Here is a 21,366-nt window from a genome sequence, read left to right on the forward strand (position 1 = left end):
TCTCACTCTAGTGAAGCAGCACTCCACACATTGGACAGTAAATATGTACTAGCTTATTACTTGGATCGGACCAAACCTCACAGATCTTCCACTCAATTGTTCCTGTCTTTTGATCCAGACAGACTTTGAGCTGCTGTCACCAAGAGAACCATCTCAACATGGCAGACTGTATCTATTTTTGCTATACTCGGCTGGGCTGACACTTCAAGGCCGTGTCACTGTATATAAAGTTCAAGCAATGGCAGCTTCAGTAGCTCATCTACATTCCACTCTCATTAAGGACATCTGTAAGGCAGCCACCTGGTCTCTCAGTCCATATATTTACATCCCACTATTGTTTGGAGAATCATTTTAGACTGGATAGTCTGTTCAGTCAAGCAGTTCTACAAAATTTATTCTCCACTTAAGTACCAACTTCCCTCCAACCATTGGCACCAACTTCCCGCCAACCAATTTTGGTTTCACCAGGCTCATGGTATTTGTCAATAACCCTCTTCTCAGAGACATGATCCTGGCAGCTAGGGAGTCCCAGGTTTGAGAATATGCTGCTTGCTTGTCCTGAGATAAAGCATAGTTACTCACCTGTAGCAGATATTATCTAAGGGCAGTAGGCAGATATTCTCACAATCCTCCCACCTCCCCTAATTGGCTTCTTTGCTTTGTTGCTGAACTGAATGACCCACAAGCCAATGTAAGGCATGAATGCACTTACACATATGCAGTATGGGCAGTCTCAAGATATTTAAAGTGACAGTACACTTTTCCACTGTCTATATTGGGTTCTGTGGATGGCGTCGCTCACATGTGAGAATATGCTTCCTGCTGCCCTCAGATAACACCTGCTACAGGTGAGTAACTATGCTGTCTCCTCCTCTCTCAATATCTAACACTATTAAGGATCCCCAGGACTGATCTGCATTGGATTTGACACCGAGAATATGCTTGGATTCAACATTCTCTTTAGCACCGAGCAAAGAAGAGAAAACATCAGCTTTGGTCCTTCTCAAAGCACAGTGCTGAGAGCTCTGGAGTATCTGAGAAGTGTCAGCGCTGAGAAGATCATTCACCCTCTGTTGCGATGCTGATGCTGCAGCCTACTCTGCAGCAGGGACCCCACCTCTGATTTAGCCACCAGCATCTTCAGTCTCCTCCAATTCCTTAATCCTGCTTTTAGTCTCTAGGCATGCTGTTTCTAAATATAGGGTCCAATAGGCACAGCTGTCATACTACTTCATGGTGGTTGAATCTGCTCTTGAGAGTCAGAATCTTGAGGACCCATGCCTTGGCTCCCCTGTGCCGGGATGCTCTTACTCTGGAATCTTTTGGGAGAGGAATTTTAGGGCTTGAAAAACAGAAAAGGTGCAAACACATGACACTTAAACATCTTTAAAACTAAAAGTAAGAACTTATTTCATCGTAATGCTCCTTATGTTTGCCGTCTTATACCACCGAATGGGCAGCATAGAAAAACTGACTTTCTTAATCCATCTCAAAGGCCATTGTAATAGATAAGTCTACAAAAAGGAACATAATTAATTATAAGATAGAATTGCACATATTAAGCCACCACCCTTATCAACAATGCCTAGCCAAAATCTGTGTGCAACTTAATTTTTTTAGTTTAATTGATATGGTAATTGACCATGCCATTAAAAACTGATTTTAAAAAATTAAGCAATTAAAGTTGCATGTGGAATTCTACTATGAACCTACCAGTGCTTAAGTCGAGGCACCTGCTGACACCTACCTAAAATCTAGACATGGTTTGGGGTGGAGAATATGCGTCATATGATTTAGGCGTCATCAGGTATCTATAGTGGGAGCTGGTAAATTAGGCCTTGAAAACCCTGGCATAATATACCTGCATTTACTACTAGGATACCTAGTGACACCTAAGCCTGCTTAAGCACTGCTAGTCATTCTGTAAATGGTGTCTAGTGGAACTTACAACTGTGCCATACAAGCGCCTAGGAGTTAGGCACTGTTTATGGAATCAGCACCAAAATGTTTCACTGTAGTCCCAGCATCACTACATGCAGATTTGGATTTCATATGTTTCCGTACTTGGACAATTGGCTGGCTAAGTGCACATCAAAGGAAGTTGCTCAGGAGTCAATGCAGAGAACTAGTAAGGTGTTGGAGCTATTAGGGTTCGTTATCAACCACTCTCTCAAATATTGGGTACTGATTATACAACTCATGCAAACAGCAACAGATCAAGCACTTGAACAGTAAGCTGCTAGGTAGGGGAAAGGATCTCTGAAACCACACTGCAGATATTGCAGATCTGTCAACTTATTGGTTCCGTTTTCATTCAGTGGTACAAGAAAACCTTCCATTATATTGGAGTCTGTTCTTATTGTAATTTTATTGTGTTTTCCATTTTAATTATTTTTCTGAATCTTCAAATATGCACTTATTTTAAACTCAACCAGTGGGACCTATATTCACCCTCTGTAGCAGGCTTTATCAGGGTTTCTCATAAATAACTCTTGAGTGCTTATCTGTGTAACAAAAAATACTTGTTAACTGATAAATTTTCCACACAAAAACATTAGTCTAAGCTTATATTTACTGCATGTGGCTGCTCTTTGCTTCAACAAATGAAACTGCAAAATGGTATCAGCTTTTAACTAAAATGCCCACACATGTGTGTCTCTTTAACATATCAATAGAAAGCATTCAATTCTATCATATGCTGTTCAAGCCTCCTGGTTCTATAGATTGTAACCTATAGTTCTTGTACAATCCCACTTTATTCCGGTATCAGTGAGTTATTTCCATTTACCTGCCAGAACTTTGTAGGAAGCCTCAAACTTCAGAGACTTAAACCCTACCCTTTCTTTACCTCATCACAGTCCCTGTAGGAATTAGTTTTCCTTCCTACAAGCCAGATGGTAGGAGCTTGTCTTTTCTGCTCGTGTTTTATTTTGCGTAATTTCAGTCTTTGCATTCACGGTTTTTGCCCTCATGCTTCGGAGGTTCCCTGCGGGGACAGCTGTGACTGCGGGAGATTGCAGACCTTTGAAAAAGTTTATTTCTGGGGGTTCACTGCCTGTCAGTACACCCTCTTGACAAGCCTGCACATTAGATCGGGGCTCAGAGACTGTTCCCTTGGGAGCTTGTTCACCCCAGGTTCGTCCACTAGTGGGTTGAGCACACTCAGTGTGGTTCCGTGGAGGCACACCCAGGATCAGAACCAGACTTGCGTGGCTTGTCAGAGGGTAGCGGAGGTACCCAGCCATGAAAGTCCGGCAGGTGGGGCAGTCAGAAGACTCTTAAGTCCAGCTTTCCAGCTATTTAAGGCAGAGGATCTCCCTGTGAGCTGTTTCAGCTCTGTCTGCAGTGTTTGCCATTCAGCACATGTCATGGTGGGTACAGGCTGATAGTATGAATCAGCGATTTTGAAGGGTTTTAAAAAGGGGTTTGGGGGTTGTTTCGCTGCATTCCTTACCCCACCCCTAAAATCTTAAAATTGCCGTTTGAGGGATCTCTATGGTTTTCTTGAGCTATTTTTAGTAAAATCAGCACCCGCAGTGGCCATATTTGATTTTTTTCCAATTAGATTTTAAAGTTATTCATATTTTTCAGCTTTGTTTTTGCTAGAAATCTACATAGATGGCCTCCCCAGGGCAGGATGTGTTGGATTCATGTCTTATTTGCGGTGGATGGCTGTTGGATGTGCAGCCGTGTTCCATAAACGCTGTAGCCCACAAGGGATGCGAGGCTTACCCAGATCCAATGCCTTTGACCTCCAGAGGGTCTTCTAGCGCCTTCTTCCCTGGGGAGTGTGCAGGCGATACTATGGCAAAATGTAAGCATGTCTCGAGAGATATGCTTCGTAAATCACCCAAACATTCCAAAATTGGACTGCAGAGGTTGGCTTCTGCCATGCAGAATGGGTTTTCCATGGATTGTATTAATATGCTGTATAAGGCATACTTGTTTAAAAAGTCTCTGCCTGTTTCCCTTCCGCCAGCCTCTATGCCGGCCGCAGGGACCCCTGCTCCTGTGGACCAGATCTTTTCTCTTGCTTCCCCTTGGGGGGTGCCGGCAGGTAAGCCAGTAGTTCCCGTGGTTGTACCAAATATGCTTTCTATACCTCTGTTTTCTCAAGGGGGGGGGGCACCCCGGAGGCTGCAGGTGTGGCAGATCTGTCGGATCTCCAGGATCCGGATCAGTGTGGTGCTCCTGATTTGGGGGAGGATCCCACTGTGCACAGATTTTTCAAGCATGCGCATCTTGTGGATTTGATCTCTGAATCTCTCCAGGAATTAAAGCTGCAGTCTAAGCAGCATGTCACTGCAGAATGTTCCCTCATGAGTGACTAGGCCTCAGTCCGCCTCTTTTCCAGATTATCCTGACCTAGTTTGGATTCTTCTGGATATTTGGGAGATTTCTGAGGGTCTCTTGAAATGTTCTCGCGCCATGGCGCAGCTTTATCCCATAACAAGTGCTTTGCTTCCCCAAAGGCAGATTCCTTGGTGGCGCAGGTCGCCAAGCGCACTTCTCTCCCCAGTGATGGAGGAGTGGCCCCGAAGGATGTTCAGGACCAACGTGTAAATTTCATCCTAAACATCTGTTTGATTCAACGGCTGCTGGCATTACGGCTGCGTTGGGCCCAGGCATGCTATTCCATGATCCTGACACTGTGATGCTCCGTGACTTAGATTTCCTACTTTCAGGAGTGGACTATATGGCTGATGCCCTGTATGACATCTTGCAAGTCTTTGCTAAGCTTTCTGCCTATTCCATTTCGGCTCACAGGATGCTCTGGATCCGGCAGTGGTCTGACGATTCATCTTCTGAAGCGACCTTGAGCTGGTTGCCCTTTAAGGTAGTGGTCCCCAACCCTGTTCTGGAGGACCACCATTTAGTCAGGTTTTCAGGATAGCCCTAATGAATATACATGGAGCAGATTTGCATGCCTGATACCTCCATTATATGCCTTAAACTTGTGATTCTGCATGTCACAATGCACAACCCAAGGTTCATTCATTCTCATTCTTTTCATATTGGATTTATGTTCTCCCATGCATAATTTAAAACTCCTAGAGATCATACCAACATAATTTTGGACATGGATACATAATTGATTCTCCAAGGACAAGCATAGAAATATGATGGCAGATAAAGGCCCATTGGCTCATTTGTTCTGCCAATCTGCAACATCAACAATCTCCTCCTATCCCTAAGAGATCCCATGTGCCTGTCCCATGCTTTTTTGAATTCAGACAGTGTTTGTCTCCATCACCTCTACTGGGAAACTATTCCACACATCTACCATCCTTTCTGTAAAAAAGAATTTCCTTAGATTACTCCTGGGCCTAAATTTCTTAACATTGTCCTATGTCCTCTCATTCCAGTGGAGACAAACACTCTTTCAAATGAAAGAGACTCGCCTCGTGTGCATTTATACTACGTAGGTATTTAAGCATCTGTCATATCTCCCCTCTTCCACATTTCCTCTATAGTATACATATTGAGATCTTTAAGTCTCTCCCTATATTCCTTATGACGAAGACCACTGACCATTTTAGTAGCCTTTCTATGGACTGACTCCATCCTGCTTATATATTTTTGAAGGTATGGTCTCCAGAATTGTACACAGTATTCTGAATGAGGTCTCACCAGAGTCTTATACAGGGGCATGAATACCTCCTTTTTCTACTGGCCGTACCTCTCCCTATGCTCTCAATCATCCTTCTAGCTTTTGCTGTTGCCTTTTCATCCTTTTTGACAACCTTAAGATCATCATATACTATCACACCCAAGTCTCTCACTATTTTGCACAAAAGTTCTTTACCCCCTAAACTACCGTTCCCTCAGGCTTTTGAAGCCCAAATACATGACTTTGCATTTCTTAGCATTAAAACTTAGCTGCCAAATTTCAGACCATTCTTCAAGCTTCACTAGGTCCTTCCTCATGTTATCCACATCATCAGAGGTGTCTGCTCTATTGCAGATTTTTGTATCATCTGCAAAGAGGCAAATCTTACCAGACAGTCCTTCAGCAGTATCACTTACAAAAATGTTAGAAAGAACAGGTCCAAGAACTGAAACTTGAGGCATACTGGTATCATCCCTTTCCTCAGAGCGATCTCCATTGATCCACTACCCTCTGTCACCTTCTACTCAACCAGTTCCGTACCCAGTCTGTCTGTTTGGGGCCCATCCTAAGTGCATTCAGTTTATTTATTAAATATCTGTATGGGAAAATGTTAAAGGCTTTGCTGAAATCTAAATAAACCATATCTAGTGCACTCCCTCTATCCAATTCTCTGGTCACCCAGTCAAAGAAATTAATCAGATTTGTCTGACAAGACCAGCCCCTAGTGAATCCATGTTGCTTCTGGTCCTGTAATCCACTGGGTTCCAGAAATGTCACTGATCTTTGTTTAAAAAAGACTCCAAGGACAGTCATAGGTGTACTGTCACTTTAAATTTTAGCACAGCCCATGCCACGCACGTTCTGGTGCTTTCCTGCCTGACATTAATTCAAGGAGCTGAGAAGCTGTGTTTTTCAGAGCTCTCAGCACATCAATCTTTTTTGGTGCCTTCCCTTTATCTTTTGTCTTCAATTTTTGTCATTATTAGTTGATTTCTTTCTTTACTACCCATTTAATTTTTTGACTTATTGATTTTTTTTTTTAATTTTAGGGCCTTCGAGCCCCCCTGAAGCCATAGAGGGGCATAATCAAAAGAAACGTCTAAGTCGCCCAAAGTCGGTAGCAGCAAAATGTCCATTCTTGAAAAGTACATCCAAAATAAAAAATTCTTTTGAAAATTGTCTATCTATATGTCCAGAAGATACCAACAGCAAGGCAGCAAAAGTCACTAGGTTCTGAGAGTGGTAACTCAAGAGCGAAAACTACTGTGAATATAAACACCACTCTATAAGCTGATATAAATAATTAGCGAATGTGTGAGAAATCAGCGAAGGGAGAATTTCTCCAGCGCTTTACTCAACAAGGTAGAGGCAACCATATCCCCACCTACACACCATCATCGGGTATCCCAGTGTGTTTTACATCAAATTATAAATCAAACCACAGTGAAAACCTAAATCAATACAAGTGAAATCGCTCATTGAGACCACTCAGAGAACCCCCCAGCCAACTCCCCAAAAAATGATAGTAGACTTAGCTTTGAATAATCTTCCTAAGTCGAACAGCCAGGACAGGGGGAGGATGGTCAGAAACCCCCTGGATACCAGGTTCAACCAAGCCCAGTTTCAGGAGCTCAGTGTCCCTTCATCAGCAAACCCGCAGATGAAAAAAATCAGAGGTATCAATCCAGTGAACACAGGGTATGTGTAGGTCTTTGCTTTGTCCCTGCAGTGGTTATCTGATCACTTTGGATACATATTGGGCACTTATTCGTGTCTTTATATTGTCTAAGTCACAACATATATAAGTTCCATCTAGGCAGTCTCATCAAACCTTCAATTATCCCTGCAGGATGACTAAGTCTAGGTTGGCTCACTCCCTAACCACACCCCACATGAGAGAAAATTTGCAGGAGGTATGCCCTCCCCACCTGAACCATCCCTTCCTCTCCCCCCTTCTCCCCCCCTTTCCAAACAAAGACAGGAGGGATGCCCACTTTCTCCTGCCAGCAAATGTTTCCCTGCCCCTCCCCCCACCCCATTACCTTTTACCAAAGTTGGAAGCAGGAGGGATGCATGGTTCCTCCTCTTCAAGGTCCACCGATTAAAAATGGCAGGCCTTTCCCCCTCGGTGCATCATGTGATGCACGGGGAGAGGCCTTAGGCCCCAATTGGCTCAGACACCTCAGGTCACATGATACACTGAGGAGGGAAGGCCTACCATTTTGGTTCGATTGGCCTTGCAAGTGGAGGGACCTTTCTTCCCTCCTGCTTCCAACTTCAGAAAAAGTTACTGGGGGTGCATCCAGTGGCAGGAGGGAGTGGGCATCCGTCCTGCCTTTTTTGGGGAGGGAGGGGATGATTTTTTTTTGGGGGGGGGCTCCGTTGGCAGGAGGGATTAGTTAACCCTCCTGTCAGTTTTCTCACGCAGGGGAGGGGGGTTAGCATGGCAGGAGGGAATAGGCTTTAGGCAGGAGCATAAGGCCCCAATTGGCTCAGACACCTCAGGTCCATCACTGTGTATCCCCTGATACACCGAGGAGGGAAGGCCCACCATTTTGGATTGATTGGCCTTGAAAATGGAGGGACCGTTCTTCCCTACTGTTTCCAACTTCAGAAAAAGTTACGGGGGTGCATCCAGTGGCAGGAGGGAGTGGGCATCTGTCCTGCCTTTTTTGGGGAAGGGAGGGGATGATTCGGGGGGGGGGGGGTCTCCATTGGCAGGAGGGAGTAGGCATCCCTCCTGTCAGTTTTCTCATGTGGGGGTGGGGGGGTTAGCATGGAAGGAAGGAATAGGCTTTAGGCAGGAGCATAAGGTCCCGATCGGCTCAGACGCCTCAGGTCCCTCACTGTGTATCCCATGATACACCGAGGAGGGAAGGCCCACCATTTTGGATCGGTTGGCCTTGAAAATGGAGGGACCATTCTTCCCTCCTGCTTCCAACTTCAGAAAAAGTTACTGGGGGTGCATCCAATGGCAGGAAGGAGTGGGCATCCGCCTGCCTTTTTTGGAGAGCGTAGGGGATGATTCGGGGGGAGAGAGCTCCATTGGCAATAGGGAGTGGGCATCCCTCCTACCAATTTTCTCTCAAGCGGGGGAGGGAGTTAGCATGGCAGGAGGGAGTAGGCATTATTCCTGTCATTTTTTTTTCGTGCGGGAGTGTGGTTGGTATGGCAGGAGGGAGTGGGCATCTCTCCTGCTGTTTTCTCTGCTGCAGAGTAGTCAGTTCCAGGAGGGGGAGGGAAGGTGCTTTATTTCTTTGGGTTTTTTAATGGGGCAGATATTGTGCATGTGTAACACGTACTGCTTCTGTGCCTATAAAAAAAAAGGTCTAAACTATGGTTAGACAGGTAATTGTCTGGTCTTGAGCAGACACTTTTTTGGATCACTTAAAGCAATCACTTTTTTTGGGAGGTGCATCGGAAAGCCATGTTAGAGCATCAGTCGCTCAGCTAGTTTACATGGCATTTCATTATTAATGAGCTCATTTGCATGATCGGAGAATGAGCAATCGTGTAGAAAATCATTCAGTGAGCCATTTTCTATATCGGGTTGGTAAAGGTGACCATCACTAAATCAATCAAAACTGGTTTAGCAACAATCGTTAGCCAATCGCTGACTTAGTGAATCTGGCCCTCAGTGGCCTCTCAGCATGGGCATTGCCCGCAAGATTGTCCAAGAGTGGAACACACTCTTGGTGTATCTCATTGCCAGTCATCTCTACAACAAAGTCCTTCCGTTCTGCTTCAGACTCGGATCAGAAGACAGGCTAGCATCAGATGCCTTTCTCCTGCAGTGTGGGAAGGGTCTTCTGTACTTGTATCGTCCATCCCTCTGATAGGGAAAACGTTACTGAAACTCAAGCAGGACCAGGGAACCATGATTCTAATCGCACTTTATAGGCTGAGAGAGATCTGGTTCCCTCTTTTAGAGTTATGTGAAGAACTATGGAGACTAGACTGTTTTCTGACCCTTATCACGCAGAACAAGAAGTCCCTCCTGACTCATATTCCAGTTCTTATCCTTCACAGCTTGAATGTTGAGAGCACATTGTTTGCATCTCTGCAGCTGCCTGAGGGTGTCTAGGATCTTGCTGACATTCAGAAAATATTCTACTAAATAGTGAATTGTAGTCTGAAATGAGGGCAAGGCTCTAGATTCCTTCTCACTTGTTCTACACAAAACCTGCTTAACTACCTCCTACCCTTTTCCGAGTCTGGTTTGAAGACCAACTTTGTTAGGTTTCACTTTAGTGTGGTTGGTGCTTACTACCAGATAGGATGTAAGCTCATCTCTGTACAGTCTCTAGTTGTTTGCTTCATGAGAGATTTGCTGGTGGCAAAGACCCCCTGTCAAATCTCCACTTGTGTCGAGACCCTCAGTGTCATCCTCATCTAGCTGATGAAAGCTCCTTTTGAGATACTTTGTTCCTGTCATCCAAAGTGCCTGAACTGAAAGGTCTTATTTTTAGTGGTGGTCACTTCAGTTTGCAGGGTGAGTGAGCTTCAGACCTAGTAATGGCTCTACCCTTCACAAGGTTTCATCATAAGAATAGTTAGTTCTGCTCACACTTCCAAATTTCCTCCCTTAGGATGGAACTCTGATACCCCCTTATCAGTCAGTTGTTCTGCTAATCCTGGCAATATACACTGCACACCATGAGCTCCTAGCTACGAAATTGGCTGGTAGATTGCGTCTCTTTCACTTATGCCCAAGCTGGGCTGATGTTACAGTATTATGTCTCGGCTCACAGTCATGGCCCCATCAATAGCCCAGTTGAGGTCAGCCTACATGTCAAGAGATTTGCAAAGCTGCAATGTGGTCTTCAGTCCATGCATTCACATTTCAGTTCTGCCTTAAGCAGCAATACCCATTGCATCTATCAGCTTGATCAGATAATACTCCCAATTTTGTTTGTCTATAAAATCCAGCTCCACCCTCCTAGGCCAATTCTGTTCTGCTTCAGGCTGCACTTTCATAGTAGGCCTGTTTATTTGTTAGTGGTATTGATTCTGGTTAGCCTTGCTATGCAAGTTCCTGTCGACCATTGTTTGTTTTTGGTTACTCTAGTAGCTAGGAATTTCCACATGTGAGAAACTGAGTCCTGCTTGTCATTGGATAAAGCAAAATTACTCACCTGTATCAGGTGATCTCAGAGTATCGTAGGAGTAATACTCTCACATTTCTTCACTCCTCCCCTAGGAGTTGCAGTCTATATGCTTAGGTAATGTACTGCTTGTCCTGTGCACTTATGGGTGGGAAGGCACTCAACCCATGTACAATGGGAAGCTGTCAAAGGCTTCTTAAAGTAATTAGAATGCTGGGTTGTGTCCACATCAGGGTTCCATTGGATGACATCACCCACATGTGAGAATATTAGTCCTGCTGTCCTCTGAGAACACTTTATATAGGTGAATAACTGCTTTAAACACACTGGGCATCTATTAACTAGTCAGAGCCATTATTAAAAAGAACAGATGGCAAAGTTTCATAAAAATCACTGGAACAGATAAAGCATCGATTAATTAGCTGAAACACTGTAGATTTCATAATTTTTATCCACTCAGGAATGCTAAGATCTTTAAATGTTATGCATTCCACTGATGTGTTCCAACTTGAGTCTTTGCGTTCCAATGATGTATATTTATTGTAGTTAGCATTCAAATACCAGAAATCATATCAGAACATTATCTGGAAGAGGGAGAGAGTCTGAGTTTGCTTCTCTGTTTTTTTGTTTTTTTTTTAATTAAGTGCTTACATGTATCTAATTGGTCTTCCTCACTTTTTAGTTCTAACCAGTTTGGTGAAACCAGCAATATACACCTTTCTGGGTATGTATTCTATTCTTCTTTTAAACATTGTTTGTGGACTCTCTGCTGTCCCTGTGAGGTCCCTACACAGTACATTTATTAGGTGTGAACTGTTTGAACTTTATTTATAATTTTCTATATGGTTTCAAATTAAAAGCTAATCAGAATCATAGTTGGTCATTCTTTTAGGTGTAATAACCAGCCTTTGACATTTTTGTGTGTATAAACTTTTAGTTGTATTAAGTTCATTGTTTTTTTCCCATATACATGTGTTTTTCTTTTATCTACAGTGGTCTGCTCTTTTTCTTGTGCTATTTTGGTGCTTGCAGACCCACCTGCTTGCTGTTCTCTGGGCTATAAAAATGTTCATATACCACACAAGATTTTCCCATAATGGTAAAGAGCAAAATTCCAACTTATCTGAATCACCAAAGATATGGTACATTTTTCTAAATCATGCATGATCTCAAACACTCATGAGGAAAGGATTTGAGGTTTTTGTTTTTTTTAGGCAGTTACACAATCAGGGAAAGGGCAAATAAACTATGACTGGAGGTGTAAAGACTATTAGAACTTAAAGCAATTATGGCTAGTGAGAAACTTAAGATCACAACCTGGAATATGAGGGGGTGAATTATCTGATTAAGTACAAACAGATACTTGCAGGATATGTAAGCTGATATAGCCTTTCTACAAGAACTAAAACTAGCACCTGTGGAAATATTTAAACTACTGGGGAGGAAATGGGGAAATATACTTCTCTTTGGCAAAAGGGGGGTAGAGAAGACTAAAAAGGAATACCTATGCTATTAAATTCAAAAGTCCCTTTTGTGGAATATGCTCTGGTGAGGGATATGTATGGATCTCAGGAAGAATTAACAGATGGGAATTTACACTGGTCAATATGTATGCACCCAGGACACTAAAGGTACTTCTATAGAAACATGAATCACAGCATCAAGAACAAAGTAAAGGAGGACATTATTATAGGAGCAGATATGAATACTATGTTAAGGTAAAAACGATAGCACCAAATGAAAGAGCTGGGGAGAGATAAGGGGAGGCACCTTACGTATGCTCAACTTGGTTATTTTCTGTAGAGGAAAAATGGAGGAGGATAATTATCAGTTAATATAATCAATAATATAATGAGGGTACTAGATTTATAAGGAAGGGAGGAGAAAAATACACTGGTTTTGCTACGCTGTTTAGAAAGAAAAAATTAAAACCCTGCTATTCAGAAAATTTATCAAGACAAACATACCTCACCTTAACTATTCCCAATCTTGTAAATTTCACAGCTAAGACTCAATCATGTAATTAGTATCCTATCCTGTAATTCTTCTGGAAATGTCCAGTTCTCCTCTTTTGTGATCCGCCTAGAACTGCAAGGTATTGGCAGAATAGAAATCACTCATGTAATAAATGGAAAGAATATTTAATTTTCAAGAATATAGGATGTATTCCCTGTAGGATTATGGGAGGCTAAAAAAGCATGTATGCGAGGAATTCTGATTCAAGAAGCAACTAGAGCAGTGTTCTTCAACCTTTTTACAGCTATGGACCGGCAGAAATAAAAGAATTATTTTGTGGACTGGCGGAAATAAAAGAATTATTCTGTGGATTGGCGGAAATAAAATAATTATTTTGTGGTCCAGCAAACTACTAAGACTGAAATTAAAAAAAACTATCTCCATCCTGTCCCCGCGAGCTCAGTTCCTGCAAACCATTTGATCCCATCCGCACAAGCCTCAAATAGTTATGACTTTATATTGAACGTATTTTATTAAAGTATAAAAAGAAACAATATTCTATACAATTGTCATTTTATAAATACAAATAATACAGTGCAAGGATCAACAAAACCCCTGTCTCCCCTCCCCTTCATATATATCCCCTCTACTATCAAGAAAACTGAATAAGCTAAATTATTACCGAACTAGTGTTTAAGCCTGTTACTAGAATAGATGTGTAAACTTTTAGCACAATGGGATGCTGAGGCATTTGTTTCTTTCTCTTTCTTTCTTTGCTTCCTGCTCCCCCTGTCCAGCAGTAGCCCTTCTCTCTTCCTTTTACCTCCCCCCTGTCCAGCAGCACCCCTTCTGCTCCCCCTGTCCAGCAGTAGCCCTTCTCCCTTCCTTTTACCTCCCCCCTGTCCAGCAGCACCCCTTCCCTGCTCTTATCTTATAAGTCTCTCATGTTTTCTGAAGTAGCTCTGCCAAGACCCGCCATAAGCTACTTGTGCCGTAGGCTTCTTATTCAGCTGGCTCCTTTTTCAGCTGGGGAAACTGCCGCATGCGTCGTCAACCGCCGCAAGCATCACAAATTGCCACAGGCTCTTTCTACTACGCATGTGGCGGCAACGGCACCACGGAGCATGGAGTTTGAAGTGCGCATGCGTGGCGTGCTAACGGTTTTATTATAGCGGAAGGTACACAAAAATATCATGCTAACAGAATACCGCAGTCACAGATGACAGGAATAGTGTTAGGGAAGTGCAACTAAGGCAGCTGCCCCCTAGTCAGAGAGAGCCCTAAGCCAGCTGGAAGCTAAAGAAGCACTGCCTGGGCTTTGAAGTCCCCAGTTATGTCTAACACCAGCTCTAGCAGGATATGTATTTCAAATCTGATATATTCTAATCACAAAATAGAAATAAAATTATTTTTTTCTACCTTTTTGTCATCTCTAGTTTCTGCTGTCATCGTCTTTTCACTCTCCTCTGCTTTTGTCTATCTTCTACTAATTCTCTTTCCAGGCCTTGGAATGCCCAGTTCCATCCCCGCAGGAGTCCCGTGAGCCTGAGGGGCATCCCCGCGGGAGTCCCGTAGACTTGGGGGGATCCCTGCGGGAGTCCTGCGGGATTTCCGCAATCCCCGTTCTCGTGCAGACCTCTAGTGTGGAAGTGGAAGTGGAAGATGTATGTCTCTGCTTTGTATGCCATCTAGCTCAAGATGACAATAATAAAAAAAGGTACTTAAATTAGGTATGAGTTTTAATGAGAAGCTCTTACTCATGAGTAGTGATACTTCATAGTATTGCTATTAGTGGCATTCTGACTTTATAACTTCTTTAAAAAGAAAATAAGTCTGACCTTACATCCACTTCAAAACTGGATCAAGTTACATGGGATCGCTATAGGGTGTGCAACCGATAAGATCATTTGCATGCAGAATCTGTAGTGAATCAGTCGCTCAGCAAAACTCAGCCAAGAATCACCCAACAACAATCCAGATCGGTGAATTTAGTGAATCTAGGCCTTTGCCCTCCAGTGCCCCAGGTACAATATAAGTACCTGTAAACTTCTTTTGATTGTAACCATAGAAAGGCAGTGTATCAAATTCTGTCCCTGTCCTTCTCCTACTTTCCTGTTGAGGAATCCAGGGTTAAATCCTTAGAAATGTAAATACTATAGACCAGTGACAAAGCTACCATTTTTGACAAAAGTTCTGGAACATATAGAGTTGTTGCAATTGAGTGAGTTTGTGGAGGAGATTTATTTATTTATTTATTTTAATGGGGATGGAAAAGAGTAGTTGTCAGGTACAGAAGGGCTTTCCAGGAAGAAGTAGCACAGAATGAGTGTTGGCTTCCCAAGCTGAATTGTGATATGTGGCTAAAGGAAAACAGGGGTTTATTATCATTTGATATACCACCCATGGCAGAACATCTGAGTGGTTTAAAAAATTATTAATAATATAAGACAAAAAAGTAAAATTATAAAAACTAAATTTGATAGAACTAGATTTGACTTTGGTTGAACTGCTCAGTGGTTTGAAGAGATGTGAGTAGAGGGATGACCTTTCGCTTGATTTTGTACCAGATAAGAGCAAAATTGTTGGTGAATAATCAGATGGATGCTTATTAAGTTTTCTTGAGCGCCAAAAGTTTATCACCCCTGTTTAATATTTTTGGGGTTTTTTTTAATCTTTAAAATTTGTATTGGTTTTTCAAGCATAAAGAAACAACCATATATCCACATACAAATTTCAACAATAAGGCTGAGAACCACAAACAGTACCATTTCAGAAAAACAAGCAAAACAACAACTCTACATACCTCCTTCCCCCCAGACAGCAGCCTGTTTAATGTTTTTATCACCCCTATTTCATGTTTTTCTGCAACCATTGGCTAGGTTTACTAGAAGTTCGGGAATACCTAGATATGTCCGAGTTTATCTGGCTCTCACAACTCCCCCACCTACCTCCTCACCGGGCCGGGCCACTGTAATCGAATCTTCGAGTAGCCGGCAGCAGCAATGAGGTAAACCGCCTCTCTGCAAGTCCTTCCTGCCCTGCCTGCACAGGAACAGGAAGTAACTACAAAGAGGTGGCTTCTGGGGCAGACTGGCGGTAGCAGGCTTACCTTGTTGCTACCATCAACTGCCTGAAGATTAAATTACAGTGGTCAGGCCAGGGGAGGAGGAGGTAGATGGGGGGAGTCAGGAGCTAGAGAGGTTGTGAGGGGAAGCAGCGTCAGAGGAGAGGGAAGAAGCAGCATGAAGGGAGGGAAGAAGGGCTGGAGAAACAGCATGAAGGGAGGGAGGGCTGGAGAAATAACATTGAAGGGAGGTAGAGAGGGTGGAGGCTTGAGAAACATGGAGGAAGGGAGGCCAGAGAAGCATTATGGAAAGCATGCTGAAGAAAAGAGCATGGAGTGCTAAATGGGAGGGGAGAGACAGAAACAGCAGAAGAGGGGGTTAGAAGAAAAGAGAAGGGCACTCACAGGGGTTGGAAGGAGGGATAGAGGAAAAGAAAGAAAGAAGCACTCACAGGAGAGGGAGTTTGAAAGGGGAGAGAGAAAAACTCCTATGGGGGAGGAGGATTGGAGGAAGAGAGAGAGGCACACTAAAAGGGTACAGAGGATGGGAAGGGGGACCAAGGAAATGGGTGAGTAGGAGGTTTGTCTTCACAAATATGGTAACCCTACTGTTGGCTGAGCTGAGTAGGGGATTGATGTTTAAAGATTTTGTGCAAATGAATGATGTGCAATTGTTTATCCCATTGGGATGGGACCACATAAAAGTACTAGCTAATTTTCACAGGGGGATGAGGAAATGATTTGGCATTCTGTTCTAGAATGGTGGTGTATAGAAATAACTAGTTCATGTTGTTTGGTGGTATCAGTCTATAAATCAGGCAAAAGGATTTTTTTTCATCAGTGGGAATTTTAATTGTATGCTACCAAAAGAAAGATCTACAGCTCTTCAAATAAATATTGTGTGGGTCTACAGACACTTCCATACCCAAGTAACATGGACTAGCAGGCATCTGAGGAAGATAATTGCATATTTCTTCCCTTAAAAATTGTGATGCTTTGTTGTTGTTCTGAAAACAGACATCATGACAGATGGTCCTTGCAGTTTGATTATTTTTTCAGTTCTATAAATGGAATAGGATAGCATATCAGATAGTATAAAAGTCTATACAGTTTCATAGATGTTATTTATATAAGTACATATAAGGAATGTATGCTTGAAAGTTCTAATCAAAATAATTTTTACACTCAAGTATCTACTTGAACATTTGAGAATGTGACTATTAGCAGCTATGCTTACTGTTGAAGTGGCTCAGTAAGTGGAAAAAGGTGACAGTGCTTGAAATTCAGACAATTCTGATGATGCACATGATGAATTTGTTCTTGTAGTCCTTCCATTCATAAATACTGAAAATACAGTTGGTTAAAAAGCAGCACTCTTCAGTCAAACGTAGGGATTAGGAAAATTAAGATGACAGGATAAGTCTTGCGTTCTTATTTGTTTGAACTAGTTTGAAATATTTTATCCCCCACCCCACCCCCACAAAAAAACTTTAATTTCATGTAATTTCTAGAAGAATTCAGCATGCAGGATTCTACAATCGTAAACTTGTACAAAATGGATTTTGGAGTAAGAGAAATACTGTTCGGAACTAAATTTAAGAATTTGACAAAATTTCCATTTTTGTCTGTTACCGTATTTTTTGTTCTATAGAATGCACCCTTCCATAAGACGCACCCCCCTGTAGAGGAGGAAAAACCAAGGAAACAAAATTCTGCACTGCCCTGCCCTGTACCCTGTCTAGTGGTGGTGGTCTAGTGGTAGGTTGGGATAGGATGAAAGGCAGGCCTAGTGGTAGGCAGCCGGGGCCCCCGCCCCCCGGGCAGATCTAGTGGTTGGCAGCCCCCCGTACCAGGCATAGCAAGTCCATGCAGATGGCCCTGGTCACTGTCTGGACATCTTTATATGCCTCTTCCTCCCACCCCCCGATCCTCAAATTGCACCTTCTGGCGCAATTCTCCAGGTCCTCAGTCTTGTCCCACAGAGCTTTCTCATTCTTTTGTACTGCAGTCGCATCTTCCGCCACCTCATCTAGCCGAGTCTCCACCATCTCATGTCTATTCTGCAGGACTGCTATCTCAGATTTAATATACGAGACTGCTTGCTTTAAGTAAGAGCGCATAGAGTGCAACTCCTTTCATCTCTTGCATCAGCCCCAACAGAGCACTCCATATTTTGATCCGCGGCGTCCTTGTATTCTATCAGCACCACTTCTACCACGCTGCATCTAGAGCCCCCCCCCCCCCCCCTTTTACTAAACTGCACTAGCAGTTTTTATCGCCAGGAGCCACGCTGAATGCTGTTGCGAACAGTTTTTACATTATTATTTTTACATTTGTGGCCCATACTTAGACCGGACTCTGGAAGAAGAACGTTCGTCACGACCAAAACATGGCTCATGTCGGGTATATGCCACTATTATACTGTGTATTTCGTGTCATTGTACAGCAGTGGTTCCCAAACCTGTCCTGGGGGACCCCCAGCCAGTCAGGTTTTCAAGATATCCCTAATGAATATGCATGAGAGAGATTTGCATACCTGTCACTTCCATTATATGCAAATCTCTCTCATGCATATTCATTAGGGATATCTTGAAAACCTGACTGGTTGGGGGGTCCCCCAGGACAGGTTTGGGAACCACTGTTGTACAGTATATTTTATTGTGTTTTCCCTGCACCATTCTGTGAAATAAATCGTATAACAAGATACAAGTGCCACATTCTTTTATCATTTTTGTTTCTCATTCCCAGTAATCCAGGGAGACTAAGAAAGAAAGGGGGGGCAGGGAGACAGAAAGAAAAGGGGGCAGGGAGACAGAAAGAAAGGGGGCAGGGAGACAGAAAGAAAAAGAAAGAAAGGGGGCAGGGAGATAAAGAAAGAAAGGGAGCAGGGAGACGAAAGAAAGGAGGGGCAGGGAGACAGAAAGAAAGAAAGGGGGAGCAGGGAGACAAAGATGGGGGCTGGGAATGGAGTGTGTTGGGTTGCAAGGAGAGAGGAAGAAAAAGTTGGACTCATAGAATGGCAGAGATGTTGGTTGGGGAATGGAAGAGAGGAAGCATGCAGGTCTGAAGGAGAGGAAGCATGCAGGAGGCAGAAAGAAAGGAATAAATATTGGATGCACAGTCAGAAGAAGAAAGTGCAACCAGAGACTTGTGAAATCACCAGACAACAAAGGTAGGAAAAAATGATTATATTTTTAATTTAGTGATCAAAATGTATCCTTTTTGAGAATTTATATCTGCTGTCTATATTTTGCACTAAGGCCCCCTTTTACTAAACCACAATAGTAGTTTTTAGCACATGGAGCCTATGAGCATCAAGAGCAGTACAGGGCTTTCAGCGCAGCTTCCTGCGCTAAAAAACGCTATTGAGGTTTAGTAAAAAGAGAGGGGTATATTTATCTATTTTTGTATAGTTGTTACTGAGGTAACATTGCATATTTTAAAGCCATCTGCCCTGACCTCTTTGAAAACCCCCGAATATAAATGATAATTAATATTTTCTCTGCGTACAATGTGCTTTGTGTTTTAAATTTTATTGTTGGTGGATAATTTTGACTGGGTCATTTTAAAAGTACCTCGCAAGCCAAGAAAGTGTGTACTAGTTTATATAATTACTAGTCTTTAAGCCCGTTACATTAACGGGTGCTAGAATAGATGTGTGTGTCTTTATTTCTTTCTTTTTCTCTCTCTCCTCTTGACCGCTTTCTGTCTCTCTCTTTCCTTGGCTGTCAACCATCACCCCTTGCCTGTTCCACCTGTCCAGCAGTAGGCCTTCTCCCTTCCTTTTACCTCCCCCTGTCCAGCAGCACTCCTTACCTGCTCCCCCTGTCCCTCTTCCCTGCTCCCCCTGTCCAGCAGCACTTCTTCCCTGCTCCGCAGTCATTATTCCCTGCACACCCTGTCCAGCAGCACTTCTTACCTGCTCCCCTGTTCCTCATCCCTGCTCTGTCTGTCCAGCAGCACTCCTTCTTTTCTCCCCCTGACCCTCTTCCCTGCTCCCCCTGCCCAGCAGCACTCCTTACCTGTGTCTCTTTTTCTCCTTAGTGTTTTGTTATTTTTTTTTCAATCTGTCTCTTTAGCCCCCTGTCCTTCTGTGAGTGTCTGTGTGTCTCTGTCGTTGTGCACTGTTGTTTGGTTTTTTTTAAAATCTATGTTTAGTTCCTGATCCCCTCTGTTTCCATGGCAAGCATGTTCGCGGATGTGAGGGCCGTTTTGTGGTGCCGGATCTGGCGGCGCTATGTAAGTCGGAAGACGGGCCTCAGCGTTTTGTAGGTCCGGATCTGGCGTCTCCGTGTAGGGCGGAAGCGGGAGGCGGGGCCTCAGCACCGGCCGGGCGGCTTGCACCGCCGGCCCCCAGTAGCTCGAGGCCAGCGGCGAACATGGCTTGCGTTGCATGGTGGAGGAGGAACATCGGTGATGTACAACCTGCGCATGCGCACTAAAAAAAACGCGACAGATCAGGGAACACGATTTTTTTAGTGCGCATGCGCATCCTACCATTTTATTATATTAGATTTTTCCAAACACTACCTGTGTATGCAAAGTGATTATGACATCCTAACTTGCCTTGTCTGAAGGATACTGAAATGCTAGTTGGAGATTTAACCTAGTTATTTGGCTTTTCACTTTTAACATGTGATGTACTAAATTAGAGCTTTACGGAAGTGAAAACTAGGTATTATGTATAAATTGTAACAGTCACAGTCAGACCTAATAAAAGCAAAATAAGAAGACAGGACTGTGGGCAAAGGGAGTGCTAATCGGGCAGGGGGCTGGGGAAGCTTTGAGGATGATTTGCTTTGGGGCTGGGGAAGCTGAGAATTGGGCAGGGGAGCTGGGGAACCTGAGAATCGGGTGGGGGGGGGGCTGGGGAAGCTGTGAATCCATGTTTCTAACAAATTTTACAGTTGCGTTATAGTTTGGATGTTCCTATTTTTGACATGATATTGCCTTGGTTAAATAAAATGTTTAAACTTAAAAAGCTGTGTCATTGAAAGTAAATCGAATTGAAAAAGCGATTCAACAGGGCAAATCGAAATTTTTTTTTCCTGAATCAGGCAGCACTAGTATCAACACCTCCTTTCTTCTGCTGGTTACACCTCTCTCTATACAGCTTAGCATCTTTCTGGCTACAGCCACCGTCTTGTCACACTGTTCAGTTGCCCAGCACCTCAGACACCATCACCCCAAGGTCTCTCTCCCATCTGTGCATATCAGCCTCTCATCTCCCAGCACATGCATCTCCCTCAGATTTCTACTCCCCAAATGCATCACTCTGCACAGAATTTTAGTTACCAGACATTAGACCATTCTTCCAACTTTTGCAGATCCTTTTTCATGTTTTCCACTCCCTCCAGGGTGTCCACTCCATTACAAATCTTGCTATCATCCACAAAAAGGCAAACTTTTCTTCTAACCCCTTGACAGTATTGCTCACAAACATATTGAACAGAATCGACCCACCCCAGTACTGATCCTTGATTCACTCCACTACTATCCTTTCCTTCCTCCTAGCAAATTCCTTTAACCACCACTTTCTGGCATCTGTCTGTCAACCAGTTTTTAATCCACTTTGGGTCCTAGCTTCAGCCGGTCAAGTTTGTTCAAGAACCTCCTATGAGGAACCGTGT

At 43.3% G+C, this 21,366-nt stretch overlaps 1 protein-coding gene across 8 annotated transcripts in view; it reads left to right on the forward strand.

Moving 5' to 3' along the window:
- STRN (striatin) overlaps positions 1–21,366 on the forward strand; it is a 384,728-nt gene that overhangs the window by 275,527 nt on the left and 87,835 nt on the right. For 5 of the 8 annotated variants that reach the window (XM_033939118.1, XM_033939119.1, XM_033939121.1 and 2 more), the window contains one exon: positions 11,399–11,440. The exons of the other annotated variants lie outside the window; for them this stretch is intronic. In XM_033939118.1, the coding sequence (XP_033795009.1) occupies positions 11,399–11,440 (42 nt within the window). The remainder of the gene's footprint in view (positions 1–11,398; positions 11,441–21,366) is intronic. 8 annotated transcript variants of the gene reach the window in all.

Source organism: Geotrypetes seraphini, chromosome 3 (assembly GCF_902459505.1).
Source record: "Geotrypetes seraphini chromosome 3, aGeoSer1.1, whole genome shotgun sequence".
NCBI classification, from domain to species: domain Eukaryota; kingdom Metazoa; phylum Chordata; class Amphibia; order Gymnophiona; family Dermophiidae; genus Geotrypetes; species Geotrypetes seraphini.